We start from the raw sequence: 26346 nt of genomic DNA, 5'->3' as shown, positions 1-26346 counted from the left end.
ACATCATTATTCACAGAAGACTTTTATCCTTTGCCTAAAAAGGAACAGTTCTTCCAGGGCTTTAAAAGGAAGAAGAAAAAGAAAGAGGAGGCAATGAAACAATATTTTGAGAAGGCAAAAGATTTTAGGTATATCCATGCTTACTGTTTTCTTTTAGATAATGTTAGCCTGAATGGCTTGTATATACTTAGGGTGAAACAGACTGTCCCTTTGTGCCAGCTTGGGGGTGATATCAGAGCACAGAATTTAGACGCCGCATGCTCTGATGCTACCCCAAAGCCAGCATCACACCGTCCACCTGACCACATGGTGGTCAGATTTGCGGTGCTCTATTGGCACGGCGTTTACATGCCACACACTGCAGGAGCACTGCAAAGCTGGTGCAGCAGGGGATCAGCCTGCTTTTTGTCGGCTCAAAAAGAACTGGCAATTTGCTGCTTCTTTTTGTGCCAGCAAAAAGCTGGGTTGGGGCTGCAGTGTGTGGTTGCTGTGGACCCAACCTGGTGTTCAGCATCAAGCCACCCCTTCAAGGCCATCTGTTTCAGCCCTAAGTCTCATTGTGCTTAATGGCATTTGCTGTTACGTAAGTGTGCATAGGATGGCAATTCTAATTAAGATGCTAGAACAAGAATGAAAGCTTAATCAGTAGCTGTGGAAATTTGACAATCATTATGGAACTTTACTCCCATCCAGTCAGATCCTGTGATGTCAGATTTACAGAAAGATTTTGTTCATTGCTCACTGCTTATTTTGTCAGTCTAGATAATATTTTGCTTCCATTTCTTCCATAGCAAAGTATTCGAGGCATCATAACATTTGCTCAGGTCATAGCTGGCTGCTGAAAATTAATATAAGGATACATATTCTAAAATGAAGAACGGTACTCAATGGGTAAAGATAAAAGGTTGAGCAAAAATGTGTTAAAATTTCTTCCACATTAGTCTCCACCATGACACTACCTTTTCATGGTGGTGGGACTGTGTGCTCCTGTCAGACAAAAGGCTATGCTGATGGTCACACTGCTGCTGGTAGGATCTCCCATGTCAGATGACCTTTTACTGAAGAGCCAGATTATATATGCCTAACAACTACTAGGTAGCAGCAGTAATGTCGGGGGGGGGGAGGCCAAAGACCTTGTAAAGCAACAAATCCCAGGATTCTATAGGATGGAGCTACAGCACTTAAACTGGTGTCAAACGGCATTATTTCTACAGTGTAGATGCACCCTCAGAGACAATGACAGAGTCACCATAGCTAACACTTGCTAGTATTGCAGAAAATAAGTGTTGGTTTAGGATTCTGAATCCCTGCTTATCCATGGCAACCCACTGGATATGATTTTAGGCAAGCCACAGTCAGCCTCAGAGGATGGCAAAGGCAAATTGTCTCTAAACAAATCTTGCCAAGAAAACTCTGTGATGAATTGGAATTGACTTGAAGGGACACAACAACAGGCAGTCCCTTCTACAGGAACAGTCACTCTCTCTTCACCAACAGCCATCAGCGCATCAATGTGCGTTAACATGATTGCCAAATCCATTGCCCCCATAACTGATCAATCATCTTGACATTATTGATGAACTGATTGATACTGTTATTGGATTACTATATTCCAGCATTTACTGTATGGATTTCCTCAGCTATTTCACACGTGGTTTGAAGCTGCTCCACCATACTCAACCAAAATTACAACCACATTAAAAAAAATGTCTCACCAAATTGTGTCCACTGGAGTCAAGATAGGCACTAGAAACCATTATAGTACTACTGTGCCTTTAATGAAACACTTCTTTTGTGCAGATTCTACTCCTTTTTGTTTTGTCCTTTATTTATAAAATATTTAGCTACCTAATAGCTGACATTCTCTCACCAAATAACAATAAAACAATTATAATAAAATGACACACAACAGAACAGGCACCAAGAGATTAAAAACATTGTGGAGCATAATAAAATGAAAATAAAATCAGCAATAGAGACAAATTGTTCCTTAGTTGCCTATTAACTAGTCAGCATCCTTCTCTTGTGGTTATTATTCCTTATTTCCTTTCCTTATAGCAAATAGGTTTAAATAGAACTGAACAGGACATTTTCAGAGAACATTCAACTCTGAATGTGGGAGGTCACTAAGTGAAAAGGATTAGCTGGACACTTTTTTCATTGCTTGGTAATGTTAGTACTTTTAGGAGACATTGATGGGCAGTCACCACTTTATTCTCCCAAAATGGGAGCTGACCACTCACTGGTTGTATTGCTAAAAGATCTGTTTGTTCCCAAATTTAAATAATAATAATAATAATAATAATAATAATAATAATGTCAAAACATACATTAATTTAATTGCCTCTGGGGTGGGAAAGTGGGGAGGGCACTTTCCATGGAGAACAAATGCTGGCTAATTAAGGAGCAATTTATCACTTCTCGACTCAGTGATTCTCAAATGTTAGTTCTCTTGGGGTTTTGGACTTCAACTCCCAGAAGCCCCAGCCAGCTTAATCAACAATCAAGAATTCTGGGAGCATCTGGAGGACCAGAGTGTGGGAATCAAGCTAAACTAAAAAAAGAAACAATAAGAGTACGTACTACAGAAGGCTACTAATTAACACTTAACAGTATGAAACGTAAAAGCAAACAAGTATTATAAAAATCTCTTGGCCACAGGCAAGAGTACTCTTGGATAGAATGGTACAGAAATCCCCACATTTTTAGGGTCAGTGGATAGCTTTAGAATTTTGGAAGTATGTTATGGGTGCTTTCATAAAATGGTTGTCAGGATTGGGGCTTGCCAGACTACAAAATACCTAGCAAGGTGAGTATGGCCAGGGGGCTCTTTCTTGATATAACTTCCATTTTTCAAAAGGCAAACTGGTGAGACTAAAAACAGAGGTATCCTGCCAAAGAACCACTTCCAAAACAAAGATGACATCAATGGGCCTGTACAGATGGGTGGTGGGATGCTGCCCCTCTTTGCCCCGGATCAGCACCAATCTGCTCCCTCTAGGGAGAAAAAAGAAACTGCTCCAAGCATCATAAGCGCTGTGACTCCCCTTCCGCGCAGTGCTATGCACAATGTGCATCATCATGGTGTGCGCTGGATGGACGGGTGTGCACCATAATGGCGGCTGGGCAGTCTGGTAAACAAAAACAATACACTGCATACAAAAAACACACATTTTCTTCAACTTTAGACCCATACTTTCATTGACTGGCTTTCTAGCTGCCAGAATTTCCGTGTGTGTGTGTGTGTGTGTGTGTGTTCATACATACACAAATGGGGAACATTTCTTGTTTGCGGTGCTGCCAAAAAGAAGCCTCTCTAGGCAGCTTCTTTTTGGCAGCGCGTTGGTGCTGCAGTGTGTGGCTGCTGCAGCACTGACTTGGGGCAAAGACGGGCAGCACGGAGCTGCCCATCTGTCGAGCCCCAATGTTGGGGACATACTCACCATTTTGTGACTAGCAATGGTCTCATACCACCATTTTGTTGTTGTACCCATGACACTTTTAAAAAATAAGAGCAGTGGAAGGGGGGAAGGCTAGCATCGTGGTGGCGAACCTATGTCACATGTGCCACAGATGGCACGTGAAGCCATTTCTGAGGTTATGCGGAGAGCAAGGAAGAGGAAGAACAGGCACTCTCCTGTTTCTTCTCTTCCTCCACTCTCCCAGGCCTACAGCTGTCTCCAGAGAGGCAGCTGAAGGTCTGGGACAGTGGGGGGAAGAGAAGGAACAGGCATGTGCCTGTTCCTCCTGAGAGGCAGCTGAAGGCCCAGGAGAGTGGGGAAAGGGAAGGAACAGGCATGTCCAATTCTCTCCCCACCCCCAGGCCTTCAACTGTCTCTGGGGATGGCCCAGACCCAGAAAGTGTGAGACCCGCCCCAGACGTCCTGTCCCCCTGGACATCCCATCCCAGGGTGACACCCAGTGGGAGAACATCTTACTGGCCTAGCACAATAAATGGATACATTTAAATTTCTCTGATAAGGGAATGCTACGATTTTAAAAAGGACAACCAGTCAGTGACACCCGCTGACAACTATTACCAGATTCTTCCAAACATTCTCCAACACACTCAAGATACATTCGACACTCACATGTGTAATTTTAAAGCTCCTTCCTTTTGATAATAACGTATACCCCTCCCCTATCTGTAACCATAATTCATAATTATTTGCTACTACCATTTAATGCCAATGCCTGCCAAAAATATCCAATCTCTCAGGACAGTTTGTTCGCTGAACTATTAGAAATGTGTTGACTAATAAGTCTAAATTTATTTTTTTAAATAGTCATTTTTCTTAATGGGAGTGTTTTCCAGATGCTGCTGTCTAGTCTTCTGGGATGATTTCCAATAGATGTGGAAAATTTGCTGTCATGGGTTGTCACAGTTGGTTTTGTCTAACACGTTGCCTAATTAGTTCATCCTGATATATTCTCCTCAATATATATATAAGGATCTGGAGAATCACTGCTAACAGAAATAGCCATTGGACGGTAAGTGCAACACCTGTTTCTCTGCAGAGAAATTTGCTCAAAAGGATCTCACCCTACTACTGACACAAAGGAATAAAATGTAGTGTAAGAACAAAGAATAAAGTTGCAAGAATAGAATAAAATTGCAAGCATCACATTGGTAGATATAGAAAGTTGGCAAGATAGGGGTTGTTGTGTTTTTTTACATGGTATAGTATTCAATATGTTTGTTATACACTGTTTATGTATTTTTTGGATTTTATATTTCTAGCATGATTTGAGGCTTTTTAAAAATAAACATACTCAGTTTGCAACAGAAATAATTTTGCTATACACATACAGGGTACCTTTAAATTTCTGTATATTATAACAACTAGTTTATATATTACAGTACAGAATCTAATATAATGTTGTATCACATTACTTCCTTATATGCATACATGAACTGTGGAATATCAGAGATTCTTTTACTACAGCAATGAAGGTGCTTAGGAATTGAATACATTTGAGAAGTTATTCAAGTTTACTAGTGAATTCATTCGGTGTATGTGGGGGGTATGTGTGGATATGCACACACACATACACACAAATATCCATTCATATCTTTAAAATGGTTAAAAAGCAGTAAAACAGACTCCATGAATTTTATCTATTTATCTATCTTTTTTTATAGAATCAAAAGTAGTTAATTAATGTGTATATTACCATTTTTGCAAAACAAAGGTTTTTATAGCTTGCTTCTCCTGTCCCATATATTCTATATGCTTGACTGATATGAAGAATGTAATGTACATGAATGATATTTAATAGTGTAACTAGCACATATGTCACACATACGTCTGATGTTAGGATAATGATTATTTTTTTCCTTATTGTTAGAATAACAATGAGTAAACACTCTATATTTTTTCATTTAAAGGAAAGACTCGGTCTCTTGAAATCACCATGGCTTGGAATATATATTGGATCTCTCTGCTGTTACTGACAGTGTTTTTGGCACAGCAAGTTTCATCACAAGGTACTGTAAAACTTCACGTAAAATTGATATTATTTGGAAATCTTGAAAACGGTAGCTCAGTTTATAGCACAGTTCGAATTAAGTATTAAGATTTAAATGGAATAAAAATACAGTTAGTCAAACCTAACAGCTGGAGAACATGTTTTTGGTTGTCATGGGGATTTCACCACAATGAATTGCCTTGTGATGACCGGTCTCTTTCTCCGCTATACTGGTTAGAAATACTCAGCATGTGGATTGGGGCCATGACATTGTGAATCTTCGGTGCAGAACATAATGGTGACCAGCAACATGATGGCCTCTATCCACATTGTGAGAACTTCCAAATGGGATGGCAATCTTTAAAATGTGGTCTTTTCCAACTCTATGATTCTATTATTCTATGATCAATCATTACTAGAACAGGATGGGAACATTTTTCAGTGTGCAGAACTCTGTGAGACCTTAAGTACAAATTAGATGGGTGATTTCCTCCCAATGCAAATACTAGTTTAAGAGAATGATTTTTTGTCACGACTCCAAATGAGTGGAAATGACTAAATTCTATGTTTGTCTTGGTAATTGTCAGTCCACTTTGAGCTGATTCAAGTTACATTTTTTAAAACCTGCACGAATATGCATTTACCATCACATGTGGCTTGATCCAAAATATCAAATCCATCCTTTTGAACTGACTTATTTCAAAATCAGTTACTTTACATTCAATGCACGTTTGTGACCAAAGATTTCTTTCTCCAAAATAAGCATTTGGGTCACCATTTTACAATGGGACACCCCACCCTTGTGAGCAAGGATAGGATGTTTAAACATCATTTCACCAGCTGGTATATTTAAATAAATTCATGCAAAAACCTGATGTAGGGATTAATATATATGTTTATATTTGAAAGACTCCATTGCTGCTCGTGAAACTGGCTCTTAATATGAAATAATAGATTTAAAACTGCACTAAAAATCAAATCTACATTTGACAGAAAAAAATAAATTTCATCAGTTTCTATTCATCCACATACTAACCATAAGATTACTCAATAACTATAGTTGGATTTCATGAAAAGCCATTGTTTATCATGAGATGAGCAAACCTAGCTTCCCTCAGGCTCATATATTCCTCGTTCTTCTTCTGGCATAACACCGCTATTAACAACACCAAAAACCAAATAAAAAACCAAATCCCTAACATATAAAGACTACTGATCAACAGCAGGCAGGTACACAATGTACAAAGGAGAAATTACTTTGTGGGAAAGAACAGAAAAACATTATAGACAATCTATTAACTGAATTTAGTGATACATTTCCTAAATAAATATATCATTAGAAGTTCATAGAACAGTTCTTAATACTTGGTTTAGCTTGTGTGTTTCACCACAATTATTTCAGTGAATTGAATATTAAGAACTGTTCTGTGAATTTGTTATGATCTATTTCTTTAGGAATTCACTAAATTCAATTAAGTGTTTGTCCATAATGTTTTTCTGTTCTTTTCCATATGTGTAATTTCTACTTTGTGCATCGTGTACCTGCCTGCTGTTGATCGGTAGTCTTCTTTTGCCATGACCATGAAGATCTTCAGGTTTTTGCTTCCATTTTTCATCACACACAGCTTCTTATTTGATCTGGACCTAGCCATGGCCCCATTTAGCAGCTAAAGAAACCATGAGTGATATTAACTATAGTTTGTTTGGAACAAATAAACCTCATAGATTGTGAAACTGGTGTGTTCAAGAAATAGATAAAACAACACATTTTAAGATTTTGATGACACGAGAAGCCATAGTTAATGAAGCATGAAAGCCACCCCAATGCCTCTTTGTGATTACGCTGGAATAGGAGAGGTGAGGGCATTCAAATAAAGGCAAATGTTAATCTAATTCTGATGATGATTAACCATTGCTTATTAGGATGTCATTACACAGTCAGTGTCAGCAAATACTACATGCTATTGCAAGTGTCTGAAACTGAATCGCTGGCATTAATGTGTGAATGCTTGCCTTGCTGATTTCTTTTTACTTTTTCCTTTTTTGCAATATCCCCACATAAATAAATATTTCCGTAGTTTTTGAATGACAGCATATGGTCACTGAACATATATTTATGTGTCCAGGACTGAGTCTATTGTGACACTGTAAAATGTAAAACCATGGGTCTTAATATATTCATTTAGTTGCTCATCTTGCAAGAGGGAGATGATAAATTAGAAACGATAAGATTACAGGAACTCTGTAAGCACATTCAGTCAATTATCCTATGTCTCCTCTTTGACATTCACCAAATGTCAGACATTCACTGTAACTTCTTTCTATCTCTAGAGGGGGAGAGATGTAGCCCTCTAGCTGTTGCTGAACTACAACTCCAGTCAATGCTTACTATTGGTCATACTATTGGGGGTTGCTGGGAGCTGGAGGGTTGCAGATTTTGCTTCTATCCCACACTTAAAACTAGCTACAAAGGGGTTATTTGGATCAAATTTCTTGAAATCTGACAAACATTTTATAACAATTCAGAGACATAAGAGCTTATTACATTTTTAAATAAGCCGACTTAACTCTTTCATTTTAAAGTGGAATGTGGGATGCAGCTGGGTTTTATCACACAGAAAGTGCCACCAATGCTTAGAAGCAGTGCTCAGACGGCTGATTTTAAAAGGCGGGAGCTTCTCGGCTATGAAAATTGGCCATCTGAGCTTGACTTCTAGTCGGGTTTTAGGTAGGATGCAGCCAGGCAGTGAAATTGGCAGCATTTTCTGTCTGATAATACCCAGCTACATACTACATTCGACTTTGAAATGTAAGCGATAAATCGGTTTATTTAAAAATGCGATAAACTCCTTAGTCATGCTAGTCTGGAATATCGCTGTGCAAAGAGATCTTGTAGCACCTTTGAGACTAACTGTGCAAAAGAGTTGTAGCATAAGTTTTCATAGACTAGGTATACAAGACATTGGAGGAAGTAGACCAAGTCCAAGAAATCTTATGCTACCACTTCTTTCACACAGTCAGGCTGCATTCACACTGCAGAAATAACCCAATTTGACACCACTTTAACTGCCATGGCTCAATTCTGTTGAATTCTGGCATTTGTAGTTTTGTCAGACGTTTAGCTTTCTCTATCACACAGCTCTGATGCCGCAGTAAAGTCCAGTTCCCAGACTTCCACAGCATTGAGCCATGGCGGAGAAAGTGGTTTCAAACTGGATTATTTCTGCACTGAGGATACAGCCTTAGTCTCAAAAGTGTTACAAGATCCGTTTGCATTTTAAAACAATATTATTGTTGTTGTGTGTCTTCAAATCATTTCTCACCTATGACAGTCTTAAGGCGAACCTGTCATGGGGTTTTCTTGGCAAGACAAGTCTAAATCAAATTTTCACTGTAACTTTAAAAGTACACATCTAATTGATAGTTTGTGGAATATTCAGATTATTAGACTGAAGTTACATTGTTAAGCATTTTTCAGTCCAATGACTTGAAGCTTCTGCTCAAATTAGTGGTCATGAAAGTATTTAATGTTGGCTAGAATGCATCCAGTGGATTTATGAAGGTGGCTCAGAGGTTTCTTTTCAGCTGCTGTAAAAATATTCTTGCATTCATTACTGGATGCATAATTTTTCAAGACTACATTTCATTATTATTTTTTTTAAAAAAATCCTAAATATAAACAAGGCTTAATGAAACCAATTATTAAAAATAGAAGAACAATCCTAAATGACATAAAAACATAAAATAATTTGTGGGTTTTTTAAAAAAAATAAAACAATTAAAATGAGCGTGACTTAATTTTAATGGCCATGCAAATAGAAAAAGTCTTGGTAATAAGAAGTTAAAAGTGGAAACACTTCATGCTGTGGATCTGCCTATCTCAAAGAAGAGATTGTTCAACATGGTGGACATTAAAAGTGAAAAGGCCCTCCTTCTGTCATTTTTTCAGGCATATCTAGCAAAGTGGAATTCACAGGCTATTGCCACACTGCAGAAATGAAGCACTGCATGTTGTATTAAGTGCAACACACATCTTATGCTTTCAGTGACTTATAAGACCTTTTTACACCATCTCTGTAGAAACCAAATAATGTGTATTCAGTGTCAAGACAATGGTTGCTTGAATTTCTATTCATACTCAACTATTATGGTTATATGTGTGTCCAATATGTGTTGTTTGGGGGGGGGGGAATGGCATTGTCTTCATGTTGGCGTTTCTTGTTTTGTCTAGAAATGTCAACTCGTTCTCTTTAGTAATTCCATTTGACTTGTCTGTTAAATGTTTGGTCTTCCTTGTTCAAAGGGAAGGATGCCTTAGTACACTGATATCACACACACACCTACCAAAATTTCAATTGGTTAGAATCATACTCTCCAATATTTAATGTCCCAGGACTGGGTCTAGTGTGACACTGTCCTCACATAAAATCATGCTTTTAAATACAAGCCTTTAGTTGCTCAGCTTAGCAAAGGGAGACAGTAAAATCAAAACGATGAGGCAGGTTTAACCGTCACAGCAGCTCTTTTACGTATGTTCAACTGAGCAGACTTTTAAAAATTCCTTTTTGTCTGTTTGTCTTCTACAGATGAAAGACTAGGTCTAAACAACAGGTGTATGGGGTTGCTAGGGATGGGTCTTATACGTACCTTCATAGCTTCTTCTCCACTTTAACCCTATATATGTGGAGATTTAACTATTGTATAAGGCCAATGAAGAAATTGTAAAGGCATTATGAATATAGCCAAATTACCAACACAAATGAATGAAATTGTGCAAGCACCAGAGCCAGCTGTAACAATCTTGTGGCGAGGAAACCTTTCTGTGAGATAAGTGTTGGATAGTATATTACATAGAGTAGGGATGGAGGTTATCATTTACATATAATGTATTCAGTATTCAGCTATGTATGATGTGAGCAAACCCCTCATTTATTTTCAGTTACTAAACTTTCCCTATCCTCAAACAAAAGGCATAATGTTCCAAGAATTCTGAAACCAAGATTATTAAGTTTTAAAGACTCCACATAAGCTCTTATTTGTTGGCTAGTTTGTTTTAATGGGAGATTTCAAGATGAAACAAAGTTCTTCCTGCACTTGTATTTAATTTATAATTTTGAAAATCAATGAGATGATGTGGATAAGATTCAGAGTACACTGTGTGGGTGCCTAGGGTGCTTCCACATAAGCTCAACTGGTTTAGTGAACTTCTCTTTCAACTGTTCCCTGATACTTGTTTCATCGCTAACCTCCCAACCATTTGGATATAATAATAATAATAATAATAATAATAATAACAACAATAACAACAATAATAATAATAATGTTTGTGAAGTAGAAGCCTTTCATGGCTGGCAGCTATAGATTTTTTGTGAGTTTTTCGGGCTATGTGGCAGGCCTCAGGGTGGGAGAGTCTGCCATTAGCAACAAAACAATACACATGCAAATCACTCCTGCCTTTCCAGGTCACACAATATATATATACCCAAGTCCTTTCCAGGCAAGCATTCTCTGAAGATGCCACCCGCAAATGCTGGCAAAACGTCAGGAAGAAACTCTTCTAGAACACGGCCACATAGCCCAAAAAACCCACAAAAAACTATGGATGCCGGCCATGAAAGCCTTTGACTTCACAAAGTATTATGTTTGTTACTTTTTATATTTCCAACTCTTTACATCTGTAACCTTTTACATTCCCCAAAATAACTAAATAGTTATTTTTACAGACATCTGAATGCTATAAGGCACTGACTTATGGTACAAAATACATTCTCCTCCCATCCACATCATTGTCACCTCCATACCCACAACAGACAATCAAGGTTGCTGGTTACAATACCAGCAGGGTGGTGAAATTTAGGATTAAAACCAGGAGCATATTATCTGTTTCACCGATATTGTAGCCACAACCTCCATTGATGAATAGAATATAAGGCAGTACATGAGCTGAGTGATGTTCCTCTGTTACCGTGTAATGAAGTAGCATCCTTCCAATTAAAACAAAATAAAAGTTACAATTTCACTACAGAAGATGTTACATTGTCCTTTATTAAGCTATAGTTATAATGAAACCCGCTTGTTATGGGGAAAAGGAATTACTTACAATTAGTTTGTTAACTGTAACTACTTTTTCCCAAGCTGTGAAACCAACACTCAATGAATAAAACTAAGTAATGTGTAACAGATCTAAATTAACCTTCTAGGTGGGTCCAAGCAACCATCTCATCTCTTATAATCTGCAGTCCATGGATCTTAGTTCCTACATACTTGTCCATTTTGAAGTTTGCACAAAAATATCCCTGGCAGCATTTACCCCATTTCATTCCTGCTGCTTGAAAAAAATCTGGTCATTGTTACAGATGTTAAACTGAGGGTCTGTGTTTTGTATTTTAAGGTATGTGCAAATAATTATTATTGAGGCACGTGTGTGTGTGTAGGGATCACCAGCCCTCCCACAGCCTTGTCATTCATTCTTGTTTAACATACTATTCTGGCCTGGCAATAATTGCAGTGGCATTGTGTGATTTTAGATGTATCAAGCTGTACAGGGAGATGTGGGGAAGGGTATAATAGGAAGCATGACTGCCAATGTGATAGTAGCTGCCTTCTCTACGCGGAGTGCTGCTCAGATTACCAGAAAGTCTGCGTTGAAGGTAAGTCCACAACTGCAGTCACTTAATTTTCCTTTTTAATAGGTGAATAAGCACTGCTTTGTTTCATTAAGACAGTGGTTTTCAAACCGTGTTTCAGGAAATTTTTGGGGGCGACCACTTCCAGAATCCCAGCCAGCATGGCCAAAGAGATGGAAGTCCATAAAGTAATATTTCCAACCTCTGTGTGCAGTGGTGGAGGAATAATAATAATAATAATAATAATAATAATAATAATAATAATAATAATATATTTCCTGCCTCTCCCTGCGGATCGAAGCGGATGAGTATATTGTAACCGGGGGCGGGGGGGGGGACCTTAACAGGAATGTATCATATCATTAGATTTAGACAGAAGCAAAAATGACCATAAAATAAATTATTGAAAAAAGAACAGTATAATAAAAAGTTTTGATATTATGCTCTGGCCTTGACTATGTGGCTCCTGATACTGAAAGCAGTCCTGAACTCCAAAGAAGGGTATTATTTTCTGTACATGGGCAACAAATATGTCCAACAGGACAGGAAAGAACATCATCTTATAGGAATGGATAATATGCCTTACAAATCTATGGAGTTTATCACACTAAAGAGATCCCGTGGGCAATTGGGATTTTAACACTATTGAAAGCAAAGAAAACCAGGAAATGCCTGAAGTTTATCACACGACGTCACAGTTAACACAAAATAATGCAAAGTTAAGTCACAGTTAAAGCGGAGAAAAGTGGCAGCTTTTTACCTTCGGAACATCCTGAAAGTAAAAAGCTGCCACTTTTCTCCACTTTAACTGCAGTTTAACTTCACGTTATTTTGTTTCAGAAGCAATTCAGTGTGATAAACTCCCTGAGTTTGCAAGTTTTGTTTAAATTCAAATGTACTTTAAATAGCGTTTAAATCTCGTTTGCCCGTGGGATCTCGCTAGTGTGATAAATTCCTATGTGACATACATGGTGTATTCTGTAGCAGACATGCTGGGCCACTTCACCACACAATCCAAGTGTGGGAAATGGAAAAAGTTCTCTAATGGTAAGGAAGTCTGAGAAAACCACTGCCTTAAGATCCTTCCCTTTGGCACTTGTTACATGTAGTCTCTGTTTTTGTTTATAATTTTCATTTTGTGTCCTCTTTCTCTCTATGTGTGTTTGTCACTCTCTTTTTTGTGTATTACATTGTTCTTTGCCAATTCAGTGCCAGTTCTCCTGGCACTATTTTCAGACATCTATGAGTAATTCCTGTGGGTGGTGCTGGAAATATGTCATGTCAAGTGAAGTGAAGTCAAGTGAATGGCTTCTACATACATGTTCCTGCATAACAATCCTCCGGCAGGCAAAACACAGTTTAGTGGAGAACAAATGTGATGTACGATCCATTGGCAAAATATTGTTCATCCACATTTAGTCATCTAAACCACCCAGTGGAAATAATCTCATTTGTAAAAAGCATTTTATGAACACCAAGCCTTTCTCATTGAAAAAGATTTGAGTGTGACTTTTCAAATGTCCTCTATCCCTCACCCGCATTTTGGCTAGATTCCAATGCAAATGTGCACATTTGGTTAACTCCCTTGCTCTCCACATTAGAAGTGAAGCAATCCAAATTAATGATGGTTCCGCTGTAGGTCATGTATTTTATGACATTATGCTTTGCATATGGCTTGATTCAGACTTTTGTGCATGCCTGATATTCCAAGGGGCAAAGATGTACACAGATCTTATCATGTTTTAGTGAGGAGTTATTTGCAACCCTCCAGCATGAAAACAAAATTCTGCAATGAAAAAGATTAGGTAAACGAGATGGGTAAGTCTTGTAATTATATTTGTTGTTAAAATTATATTCAAATTTTGTATACACTTGTAATATACTTGTAATTATACAGTGTGCCTGTGTCATACGTGGGTGCGCTATACTCTGAAAGCTGCGTGGGAGCACACAGGGCACAAGGGGCAGTGCACCCCATTCAGATTAATGTGGTGCGTGCCCATGTATTTGTTATTTCTCCTCAATCCGTAGCATAGCATTAGTTTCAAATTAATTTCAAATGACACTAAAGAGTAAGCAAAGACATTTTTGTAGCTGTAGAATATTTCATGTCAGTAACACAGGGACAATGAAGTGTGTTCAAAAGGATGACAGATTCTATATCACATCCAGAATGTTACAATGGAGTGTATTTTAGTTGGCAAAAATAAACTATACAGAAGGCATCAATGATGCAGTGGACCTGGATACATCACTGTAATGGTCCCCCTATATATTGAAAATGTTCAAGACATGTACAAGATAGTATCTTAATTAAAATAGATTCTATTAAAAGGCAAAGAAAACATTGCTAAACCTCTTCCTCCATCTTGTGTAGACCTCTCATGTAAAGGACGTTGCACTGCACACTTTGTAAGAGGGAAACCTTGTGACTGTGACCCTGACTGCCAAAAATATGGCAAATGCTGCGCAGATTATGAAGAGGCCTGCCCAGTGGGTAAGTGCTCTGAATAAATCATTGTCTTTCTGCTTCTTTCCACATAATTAACGGATCACTTGAGCCAATTAAATCAGTCTCTTTATAGTGGGAAGCTGGCATACCAGAGAGAAAGCTAGGCTAGAACTCTTCACCTTGACATGCTGGTTTCCAATTAGAGATTATTTTGTAGGGAAGAGTATCCAGTCATGTGAGCCTTATCTTAAGTCCTATTGTCAAAGCACACAGAAAGCTTGGAAAATTTCCCCATGTTTTCTAGGAACGGCTGCATCCAAAAGTAACTTTTCCAAAGCTATTTCACTACAGACTTGATTTATCTTCTTTACTTGTGTAAGAGCTAGTACCCAGTTTTGGCACTCTCTACTCCACACACTCAGATCCTCTGGGAATAACTTGCTACAGCCAAAGAAGACCAGGCTTGCTGTAGCTACCCAGAGGACCTTTTCATCAGCCACTCCTAAACTTTGGAATGATCTGCCGGAGGAGATAAGTCACATTCCAACTCTTGATGCCTTCAAGAAGGCTGTTAAGATGGATCTCTTCTGGCGGGCATTTCCAGATTGATAAATGGGCTCCTCCATTGTCCCTTAACTGTGCTTGCTTCCCACAATTGCCTCATTTTAATGAGCGTTAATTTTAGATTAATTTTAGTAAATTTGATTGTGTTTTATGATGTTTTGTAGTTTTTATTTGGGGGTTAGGGATTATGTTAACAATGTTATTGTGATTTTTTGATTGTTACAAGCCTCGATCCTTGGAGAGAGGTGGGCTATAACAATATGATGATGATGATGATGATGATGATGATGATGATGATGATGATGATGATGATGATGATGCCAGAATGTCCCAAATAAATATACACCTCAGGGGCAAATGTCTTTTAGAAGGGGATGAATTCTTGGATTAAGCGGGAAGGCACTTTAGAGGAAGTCTCACCCAGACCATGGTACCACTCTTGATTTTTGCAGCTGAAAAAAGAGAAAGACTGCCCATCAACTCCTGACCAATGATATTCAATAAAAAATAAGAGATCTCAGAGTGGGGTTATGCACCTTAAGGGGCAGGCTAATCAGCTCTCTTTTCATTAGCTCTGATATAAAGGGACAAATGTACATGGGCTTCACCAGGGATTATTCAACCCACCAGTGACTACTGGTGCCACCCAGACCAAAGCTTTGAAATGTTATTCCTTTTGGGCTCTTCCAGCCATTTATTTGGAACCATTGTGCTAGTCAAGGCCCACAGTCAGTGACCCCTCCAAATACATGTAGCTCTTTCCTTTCTCCCTTAAATGGAACATGTACAATTGCTTCATGCTGAATCAGATCTGAATGTAGTGCAGTGTCATGTGCACTGATTGGTAGCAGTGGTTCTCCAGGTTATCAGACATGGGTTTTTCCAGCTCTATCTGGGAATCTTGGGGGTTGAACTTGGCATCTTTTGCATGCTGATCTGCAACTCTTCCCCTATAGTAAAAGTTTGTCATTTATTCCTATGGGGGAAGTGCAAACTGCTGTAATTCACAGTACAGCTGCAATAGGGCAAAATATACCCTCCATGAAGTGAAAAAAAATTATCACTGTGCATGGATAAAGTGGTAAGCTTTAATGTGTCTCTGCACATGAGACTTAAGAGTCTCGCTGCCTCCCTATGGGAGCCTTTGCAATATACAGTTCTTCATCCACACATACTCCACCCATCACAATGATAAACATTTACCTAGTGTTACTATAAAAGAGTTTTTTAAAAAAGAGTTTATAAACCTCCAGCAGAAAATCCAAACTTTGTAGAGAATCATTTGCTTATTTTTACATTAGTACATTATTTTTCTCCATTATATATGCCACCCACACCCACATTTATTTTCTCTTTTTTAATTATGCAGTTAAGTAGAGTCTGGATTTTCAGCAGACATAACTTCATTTGACTTTAGTGGAGTAAAGCCAGATTAGAATCTGGTAGTAATAAAGGGGTAATAGAGCTGTCATGGCAGAACATTATGGAAAATCTGCCTTGTTCAACCCCAAGATGGGGGGAAGGAGAGACAAATATTCTCTCTATTTCCCTTCAGCAAAACAATCCTTATAAAGTAAAGTGCAAAATGGATGAAGTACACTTTTAGTGGCAGATTGTACTTTGAGCTTTATATTACTATTACTAAATGATTGCCCGGCAGATAAATATTCTACAGGCAAAACTTCTCAACACGCATTTAAGGAAAGCAACCTCTGGCAGAAAAAAAAAATGACAATACTATGCAAAACTGCCACTTTGAGATAACATTAGACATAGGGATCAATATAGAATTGGATGAAGATAACATGAAGAGGATTTAGTTTCTGTGAAGCAGGTGGTGCATGATTTGCACATTACTGGATCTGTGCACAGATGTACTTTTAATGGCAGACAGTGGCCATGATTGAATAGGTGGCACCAGAGGAGCAACAGCAAATATAAAAAGGCTGCTAGCACCAAATTGATTTGGGGGGGGGGGATACATTTTTGCCTCTGTCAGGAGAAAAAACTGTCATGACAGCTCCCAGCACAACAGATTTCTCTGATGGTGATGAATATGACTCTATTCCATCCGTCCAATACTACTATGTATCACTGTGTAAAGTGCCTTACATTAGGATAAAAAGAGCATTATATTAAATTACATCACCAAGAGATTTCATCCTATCTGTCCACTTTGGTGCATTGTCTCTATTTTCAAATGGGCAGCTATAGGGATCTGCCACAAATGAACATGTTGAATGAAATAAGTGTGTCTCCATTGGGCTGGGCTACTGCTGAGTGGCAGGGCAAGGACGGGATACAATTTTAGTATTCACACTATCTAGATGCTTCTGGGACTCCAGGCCTTTCACTGGGCTGACAGTCAGTGAGACCTTCTGTGGACTTATTGCACTAAGCAGCCAGGTGTACAGATCATTATTTAAAACTTCCTGCACTGCGATGTAGTGATGTTGTAATAGGAAGCACTTGTGACTCATAGGTGTCGGTTCCTGCTGTTAATGCTAGCATGCCTTTGGATGTAGCTTGTATGAAGAAACGCATAGCTGTTTTATATGCATAGCACTAAGGGCTAATTGTATTATAAATTGCAAATAGACACATTGAATCAATGACATTTACCTCCATGTTGACTTATCTTTCGAAAACTGAATCAACATTCAACAACTGAACCCAGTGGCTCTAACCAATAGCACTTATGCCAATGGTCTTTAACTTTAAATGGCATTACCTTGAACATCCATGTTTCCATTGGGGTTGCCATTCCTTCCACGGATGAAGATTTGAATCATGCTACAATGTCATTGTGTCCATAGCTGTAGTAGCAAATTTGTGGTTTCCAACTTTCTGGTGATGAGCCTCTCTGTAATTAACTAGGGTAGTTCTCAGGCCAAATCTCAAGACTTACAGTCCATCACTCTATTCAAAGCCTTTTCAACTTGGTAAACCTGTTAGCTCTTGGCATAGATTTTTGAGTACAAAGGACATGGTATGGTAATAGGACTGCCTGAAGGTTACATGATGTTAATGATGGCTTTTTTTAAAAAAAAGTGTTGTTCACATATGTACACACAGAAACTTTGTAACATTTCAGGTGAGAATGAAAACATTTCCATAGGCTTTTGGGCAATCACAATGGAATAAACAGGAAGCAAATGTTAAGGTGTAAAATTTCCAATCACTGATTCACTTACTTAAATCTACTGAACACTGTTTCCTGCTGTTTCAGACATTTTCTGTGCCAGCTTGTTTTATTTGGTGTTGTTATGTGCCTTCCAGTAGACTCTGACTTAGGGTAATCTCTCCTGGGGTTTTCTTGGCAAAATTTATTTGTATTAGGCTAGAAGAGTGTGCCTTGCCCAAGATCACCTGCTGAGCTTTGATAGCCAAGTGGGGATTCCAGCCTTCCTGTCTCCAAAGCCTGGTCTGACACTCAAACTACCAAAGAATAATACCTCCTCCATTCCATTACTGTTTTAAAAACTTTGCTAGGAAAATAAATTATACACTGGGCCTTGGTATCTGCTGCAGTTTGATTCCAGCACCCCCCATGGATACCAAAATTTGTGGGTGCTCAAGACCCTTTAAATACAATGGCATAGTAAAATGGTGTCCCTTATATAAAATGGCAAAATCAAACTTTGCTTTTTGGAGTTTATATTTATTTTAAACATTTTCAAACCATGGATGCTTGAATCCATGGATGAAAAGTCTGTGGATATGGAGGGCTGACTGTAGCAAACTGTTTAGCTTCAGTGGCAGACCAACAGGGTGGTGGGAGGTGATACACTTTTGGTGTAAGCAGCAAAGGAGGCAGGAAGGGAATTGAGTGGCATGTGGGCAGTTTGCCACCCAAATCAGTGAGTGCAGCTGGTCAGAGAAGGGTAGGGCTGGCTAGGGAAGAAAAGAGAAAGCGGGACAGTACTGGTATATTCGTGGTTGGTGAATGTGGTGGCTCCTCTTCCCTCTCCTGTTTCTTAGAGGTTCATGAAAGGAGGTGCTATGGGGGGGGCAGCTGCAGTGCTTTGACTTTCTTGGGCCTAATTCCCACTTATGCAAGATTCAGTTTCCAATCCGAAATGACAAATTGAATGGAATTCGTAACGTGGTTCCCACTGCATTTGCTCTGGGATGGAAGCGATTCAAAATAATCCACTTGTGGTTCCCATTGACAAAAGAATCAGTTCTATATAAACCAGTTCCTGAGGCAGATGGTTCCCATTAACAAAAGAATCGGTTCGAGTAATTGAAAACCAAATTATGAAACCGATTGCGAATCGGTTATGGTTCCCACTTACGATAATTCAGTTTTGAGGAAAAGGAGCAGAAAAAATCAGTATCTTTTTGATGCATGTTCAATGGGAAAAGATGGACAAAAAATATGCCCCCCCTTTCTGAATCACTTTCTGAATTCAAATTAAGTGGGAACCGTGCCCGTTTAACCCAATGCGTGATTCGGTTTAAATAGTAGTGGGAATTAGACCTTGGACCATTTATGCCTGGCCTTCCAGGGAATTCTTGTTCTTACTGCAAAGCAAAGCAAAATGGGGCAGGGACAGGTGGATGAAAGTGCTTCCTTTCCTGTGGGAGAATGAAAGGTGGAAGTAGGTGCCCCTCTTTCCTTTCCATTTTTATTCCATATTTTATTTTTCTCTTTTGCTTTCCCCAGTTTGAGAACCCCTTGTTGCCCCCCCCTCCCATGGTCGTGGCAGCTGCTATTTCCGCAGGCAGAGGCTATTCCTGGTCTCTGTGGGCTGACTCACTGCTGGGGAGGATGCCAATGCTCCAGGGGTTATTCAGATGGTGAAAATAATCCAGGATGAATCTCCATTGTTCACATGCATCCTAAATGCACCCAATCAAGGGCTTTCTTTGGGGGAGGGGGAGGCTGCCAAAAATCCACTTAACCTGGGATAGTCAGTACTGTTTTTTTCCCTGAGTTTTAAAAAAAAGATTTGCATTGTCAGCAATGTGAATAATTGGTGGAAATAGACCCAGGATTAAACCTTTCATGCCTTGAACAGATCTTGAATACATTCAGCCAACCCAGCCAGCAGCTGCTGCTCCTTCCCATTTCTCCATTGCCAGGCGGGTGCTACTGGTGCTGGATGGGGGAGCCCAAAATACAGCACTGCCCACTTGGCAGCCCACTCCTGCCCTTTTGCATCTTCCCCACCAGTTAGGAGAGAGGAGGACTCTCCCTCTCTGTTTCTCTCTTTTCTGGCAAAGGCAGCAAGGGGAGGGTGTGAAAGTGTGGCAGGGGAGTGGCAGGAGATGGGCAGTAGCCTCACTTGGCACTGAGGTGGTTAAGCTGAGGGAGACGTTTCCCCAAGGAGAAGCCCAAGAAGGTGGTCTCTGGCTGGGAGGGGAGCAGCCAGAGGCTGCAGGGAGAAAAGGGAGATGTTGCTGCTGCCCCTGTTTTCCTGTTTAGATAATTTATGTCTGGCATAAGATACTACTTGAAATGCATATAATAAAGATTTTATCATATGTTTTGACAGGAAGTATATTTCATTTTCTCCCTTCCATATATTTCCCCATTTGTCTAGCTGAAGTTCTGGGCCCATTTTATCATCAAATCTTTCACTGTTCCGTCCTCAATATCCTATTTTTTTTTTATCATTGTCTCATTGTATATGGCTGGTATCATTTGCAATAGATATAGCAATTTAAGTAAAATAGTCATCTTGGTTGCAGCTGTCTTAATTAGTAAAGATAATTTTAGATTATTCCAGTTTTTAAGATCTTTTAAAATTTTGAGCCGAACCTTCTTATAATTATTCTTAAATAGATCTGAATTGTTTTAGCAACAATTATTCCTAAATCGTTTCCTTTAAAACCTGTCTGATACTGTAATTCCTTCGCTTCTGTTTTTGTCATATTATTGGTAATAATTGTTTTGTCTTTCTTTGTTTTAAGTCTTGAGAATTTTCGAGAAGCGAAGAGAGCTTCATTTAATTTTTGTATAATTTCCAGAGGTTCTTCTAATGATACTGATAAGATTTTTGGCAAATGCCCTTACTTTATATTCAGATTTTCTTATCTTCACTCCTTGTATGCTTTTATCATCTCATTCAAGTACAGAATGAAGCCTGGACAGTAAGAAATAGGACACTATACAAATATAGAGACTAGCTTCAGCAAAATGTAATACCCTTTTTGTTAAAACAAGAATGAACAGTCTTTTGTTTAAAATGTAGACAATAACGCTACATCCGGTATTACTTGAGCCAAACTAGAGAAGTGACTTTAACTGAGCTATGTTTTGTTTTTGTTTTTTGGTCTGGTTTCAGCTACAACTACAGCACCAACAACTACCACCACCACAACCAAGGCTCCAAGGACAACTACCACCACCGTTCTTACAACCATCACCACAACCAAACCACCAACCACAACACCCAAACCAAAGTCAACAACAAAGCGTTCACCAAAACTTCAGCCCAAACCCAAGCCCAAACCCAAGCCCAAACCCAAGCCCAAACCCCCAAAGAACAAAAAGAAACAAAAGAAAGTATCTCATGAAATTATGGAAGGTAGGAGAAACTTACATGATAAGGATTTGTGGATGTTGTGCCTAGATTAAAACTTTATAACTATGCGAGTTAACCATTTTCACTATGATTTATTGTGAGCCTTGAGAGCAGATGGCTTTACTGCAAAATATGAGGAAGGGAGGTATGTTGATGTTGATGTTGATGTTGATAAATCACTTTACTAACTTTCACAGAGTCCAGTTTACAGTAGCCTTATATAACTTATCTTGTTGGATCCTTATTAAGATCTTCCTTGTAGTGCAATTCTCTGGAGCCTGTCACTGTATAAAAGGTATAGTTTCTTGCTCTCTGCTGTGGGCTCTTTTAAGATTCCATGAAACCTTAACAGTTTTAAAATGCTTTATAATACAAATAATGCATCTTGTTATATCATTCCTGGCTTGAAAATTTACTCTGGAGATTAAACTTGAGTGATATGACAAAAAATTTGAGATTTATTTGCAATGGACAATGTAATGCATGAAGTAAATCTATCTGATTATGGGTCAGGATCTTCTGATGTGAATACATTTTTATGCTCAGGTTTTTGAGGGCTTTTTGTTGCTTTTTAAATTACTTTAGGTGCATACAAGAATTTGGGTGAGCCCAATGGGCTTTCCCTGGTTGTAACTGAAATTCCCTTTCCTTCTTGGATTCCTTGAACAAAAGACAGGGTTACAGAAAATAAATATTTTAGTAAAGTATATAAATATATAGTATTCATTTTAATACAAAAAATTGAAACCAAGTGCATCTAATACCAATCAGCTGTCTTAAGAGAAATATAGAACAGCAGAGGTTCTTTTCCTGCTCCCCCTTCTGCCAGTGGTGGCTGGTAGCTTCAATGTCAGTAGAACAGTGAATCTGTTCTAGGTTTTATTTTGAACTTTAAAGGAGTTGTTTAATGTGCTGAACACTATGGGGCTCGACAGATGGGCAGCCTGCAGCGACCCCTTTTGCTTGCATCGTTGTTCCAATGACCAGATGGCATGGCAATGATCCTCCCTCTTGAAGCAGCTTCCTGAAAGTGGAGGCATTAAGGCCATGATGACACCCCTTCCGGCCAGTGCCATTTGGGTGCTCTGATGCCCATGCATCATTATGACACGCCCTGTGTAAATAGGGGTGAGCCATGATGGTGCACAGGTGCTGATAGTTGGGCTTGTAGTGTGTAAACGCTGAGCCCTACCTAGCCCTACTTTTGGGCCCAGGCTGGCACAAAGCGCCCGTCTGTACTGGCCCTATCTCACCATAGAGGTTAAGCACCTTGGAAAGCTCCTTTTAAATTTAAACTTGGAGTGCAAAGGACAGGCAGGATACGATGGGCCAAACCCATTGTATTCTGCCCACAGATCAGGCCCGTTCTCCCCAGCACTTACCTGGTCCACTGCGAGTGGGTGTTCAGACATTTGCCCACGACAACACGATGGAGTCACCACCAACTATCCATCACCACTCTCCTAGCACCGTTCTCCTTGCACACCTCCACTGTGGTCTGTAAGAGTGGAAACAGGGCACCTGGCTTCACCCATGTGGTTAGGCATGTGGCCATCTAAACTACCAGCTGTCGCGGTGGAGTTTCTGGGAAAGCCTGCTATGAACAGTTGGTTATTTAGAACCAGCCTAAAGGTGAGTTGATATGGGTTCAGACTGGATTCATGCTGGATCCATCGTAATGGTATTTGGGTTACCCATTACTGGCCTGGGGCTGTTGGCCTGCATCATTTGAACAGGATGACAAGAGACCTGTGGAAAAAACAGGCCTTTTGACATGTGAGTACAGCCCCTTGAACTCAGAACAAATTCACTGCTCTACCAATACAAAAAATGCCAATCACTACTGAATCTTCACTACTGATACAACCCTTTTGCTACACAGCCCAACTGCCCTGTCTTGATTAGAACAGCACCATGTTACATAGTCAATTGCTTTTGAAAATTGCTTACTTTAAAAACAAACAAACAAACAAACAAAAAACATTGATTTGATATGTTAATTGTTATGCAGTTTTTATTGCTATTATTGTTATTAGCTATACATTCTTCTTGCTATTTATTATTATTATAAATTGTTATGTTATTTTTATTCTGTTGTTATTGCAATGTATTTTTCTTACTGCTGTAACCCGCCCGGATTCTATAAATAAATAATTTATTATTATTATTATTATTATTATTATTATTATTATTATTATTAGCTCATACAGATTTTTCTTTATGCTAACTTTATGTGCTTGGCTGTAGAACATTCTGAACAGTCATCAATGTCATCCTCCTCTACCTCAAAAATTCGGAGAACTAAGGCCTCAGTAAGAAATACTGGTGATAAGCGCAAGAAGAAAAATGGTAAAAATGATGAGGAATTAGAAGAGGAAGAAGAAGAGGAAAAGAAAGGTATGCTTTGTAATACAGAAACAGGTACATAATATGAAGTGAAACAAAAAGTGTAACAGTTAACACAAACATCCTGGAACTTAGGTAAGGCAATTCCTACTTCTAAATGTAATAAGAAACTGTTACTTGAATTCAATCATTTGGTGAGAGACTGGCAGTGTCTGATGAATTTTACATCAGCTGTTGCTGCAATCTCCCTTTCAAACACAATGGAAACTTTGAGCTTGGTAAGACTGTGTTCTGGTAGGCTAAGACCTCCCCTCACCATTTTTTGAATATTGTCACTTCCAGGATTCAGCAATATTTGTGTAGAAAATGACTTGTTTGTCCCTTGCAGAATGGAATTACAACTTATTAGGAGAGTCCAGTCTATCACCAGAGGTGTACATTAGAACAACAGAGTTTTGTCACACTGCAAGTATTAGTTGAATTACCAAGTGCAAGCATATTTGTATTATCAGCAACAGGTTTTTTTTAAAAAAAAAGACTAAACTTAATAGTATAATTATGAATGTGTTATCAATAAATGCATTTCCCTCTGATTTGGCTGTGTGCAGTCCTACATCCAGCTATGTACACTACAAACACACACGCACATACACATGAAATTTGGATAACATTGCAAGCATCTGAGAAAATTGACTGCAGACCATGAATGTTCATTCTATACTAGGGTGGGAATTAAGCAGCACTTTAGATGTTGTTGGACTACAACTCCTAGTATTCCTCCCCAGTGGCTGTGCAGGCAAGCACTGATAGGAGCTGCAATCCAGCAACTTCTGGAGGGACACACAATTCCTTCTGTTCTATAATAACTTTGGCCTAAATCCAACTGCTCCTCCCAACAAAAGTAGAGTCACTAAACAAATGTGACTTAGGCGCAGTACAGACCTCCCCAAAAGGGAGGCCTGCCGACACCTTTTCCCCCCACAGGGAAGCTGCAGCCGCCAAACCACACAGCTTCCCTGTGGAGGAAAAAGAACCCGCAAAAAGTGGGTTCTTTTTGCGCTGCCATTCTGACGTCCGAGTGCACCAATGGTGCACTCGTGACATCATAAGCGCGGTGTGATGTGCTGGTGCTATGCGTCCGTCACATAACAATAGCGGCACCCGTATATATTGGGTGCCACCATTGTTATGGCGCCGCGCCGTACTAGGGTTGGGGACAGTGTGGTTACTATGCAGTCCCTTAACCCTAGTACGCCACCAGCACGGCGTATTTGGCGTGTCTGTACCGCATGTTACATAAATGTTCACAGCCAATGTGGTGTAGTGCTGTGAGTGTTGAACTATGACTCTGGGGACTAGAGTTTGAATCCCGACTCATCCATGGAAACCCACTGGATGACCTTGAGCAAGTGACACTTTCTCACCCTCAGAAGGAGGCAAAGGCAGACCTACTCTGAACAAATCTTGCCAAGAAAATGCTGTGATAGGTTTCCCTTAGGATCACCATCAGAAATGACTTGAGGGCACATGACAATAACTATCTTGTCTTTCCTCTTGAAATGGCACTTAAGCCACCTTGCAATAAAATATATTATAATGTTATCCAGAATTCCAGGTAGATGTATTGAGAGCATATGCTCTGATACAAATTTGGTTTCCTGGCTTGTACCAACAGAGAACCTAACTGCAGATATTACAGACCACACTGCTCCAAAGGGACTGCAAAAAATTGTAGAGGGTAAATGAAATCCATCTGAGTATTCTGAGGTTAGTCATCTCTATTCTGGGCAGATAGTCAAAGAATGTCACACAGTGAGAAAAATTATACTACTGAAAATCTGGTTAAATTACTCTCCCCCACACAGAGCTACAGAGACAGCTTTGTAGCAAATCATAAGTAGTAGGATATGCCAACTAGCATTACTTTGAACAATGCTAATTTCCAAAAATAGATATGGGAAAAAATTGTAATAGTCTTCATGGCTTCCATTGAATTGCTATTTAAAACCTCTAGGGCCTGAGGCAACCATGCAGAAAAGTTTCAAAAGCATGAAATAAGAATTTTAACAGTAATGCTCAAACAATATCAGATATTTGACACCCTTTTGTTCTTTTAGCTCGTGAATCAAAGTCAAAATTAAAATCTACAAAATCCAAAGCAGTGAAAGTGGTCTCAGAAGAGGATGGTAGTGGGGTAGAGAATGCAGTGACGACAGCAGGTACCACAACTACTACAGCTATGGCCACAACAAAGCAGTCTTCCACCACAGCTACAACCAAGGTGCCATCTACTACTACAACCACAACTGAGGTGCCATCTACAACTACTATGACCACAACAAAACTGCCACCTACT

The 26346-nt window shown here is 39.2% G+C and overlaps 1 protein-coding gene across 1 annotated transcript in view; it reads left to right on the top strand.

Annotated features, from left to right (window-relative positions):
- Positions 1 to 5415: 5415 nt before the first annotated feature.
- PRG4 (proteoglycan 4) overlaps positions 5416 to 26346 on the top strand; it is a 46590-nt gene continuing 25659 nt past the window's right edge. Inside the window, exons 1-6 of the mRNA XM_042464344.1 lie at positions 5416 to 5488; positions 11997 to 12119; positions 14473 to 14592; positions 21405 to 21647; positions 23892 to 24041; positions 26108 to 26209. Of these exons, the coding sequence (XP_042320278.1) occupies positions 5416 to 5488; positions 11997 to 12119; positions 14473 to 14592; positions 21405 to 21647; positions 23892 to 24041; positions 26108 to 26209 (811 nt within the window). The remainder of the gene's footprint in view (positions 5489 to 11996; positions 12120 to 14472; positions 14593 to 21404; positions 21648 to 23891; positions 24042 to 26107; positions 26210 to 26346) is intronic.

This window comes from Sceloporus undulatus, chromosome 4 (assembly GCF_019175285.1).
Source record: "Sceloporus undulatus isolate JIND9_A2432 ecotype Alabama chromosome 4, SceUnd_v1.1, whole genome shotgun sequence".
In the NCBI taxonomy this organism is placed as follows: Eukaryota; Metazoa; Chordata; class Lepidosauria; order Squamata; family Phrynosomatidae; genus Sceloporus; species Sceloporus undulatus.
Note: the sequence above shows the minus strand (reverse complement) of the source record. Positions and strands in the feature narration are given on the sequence as shown.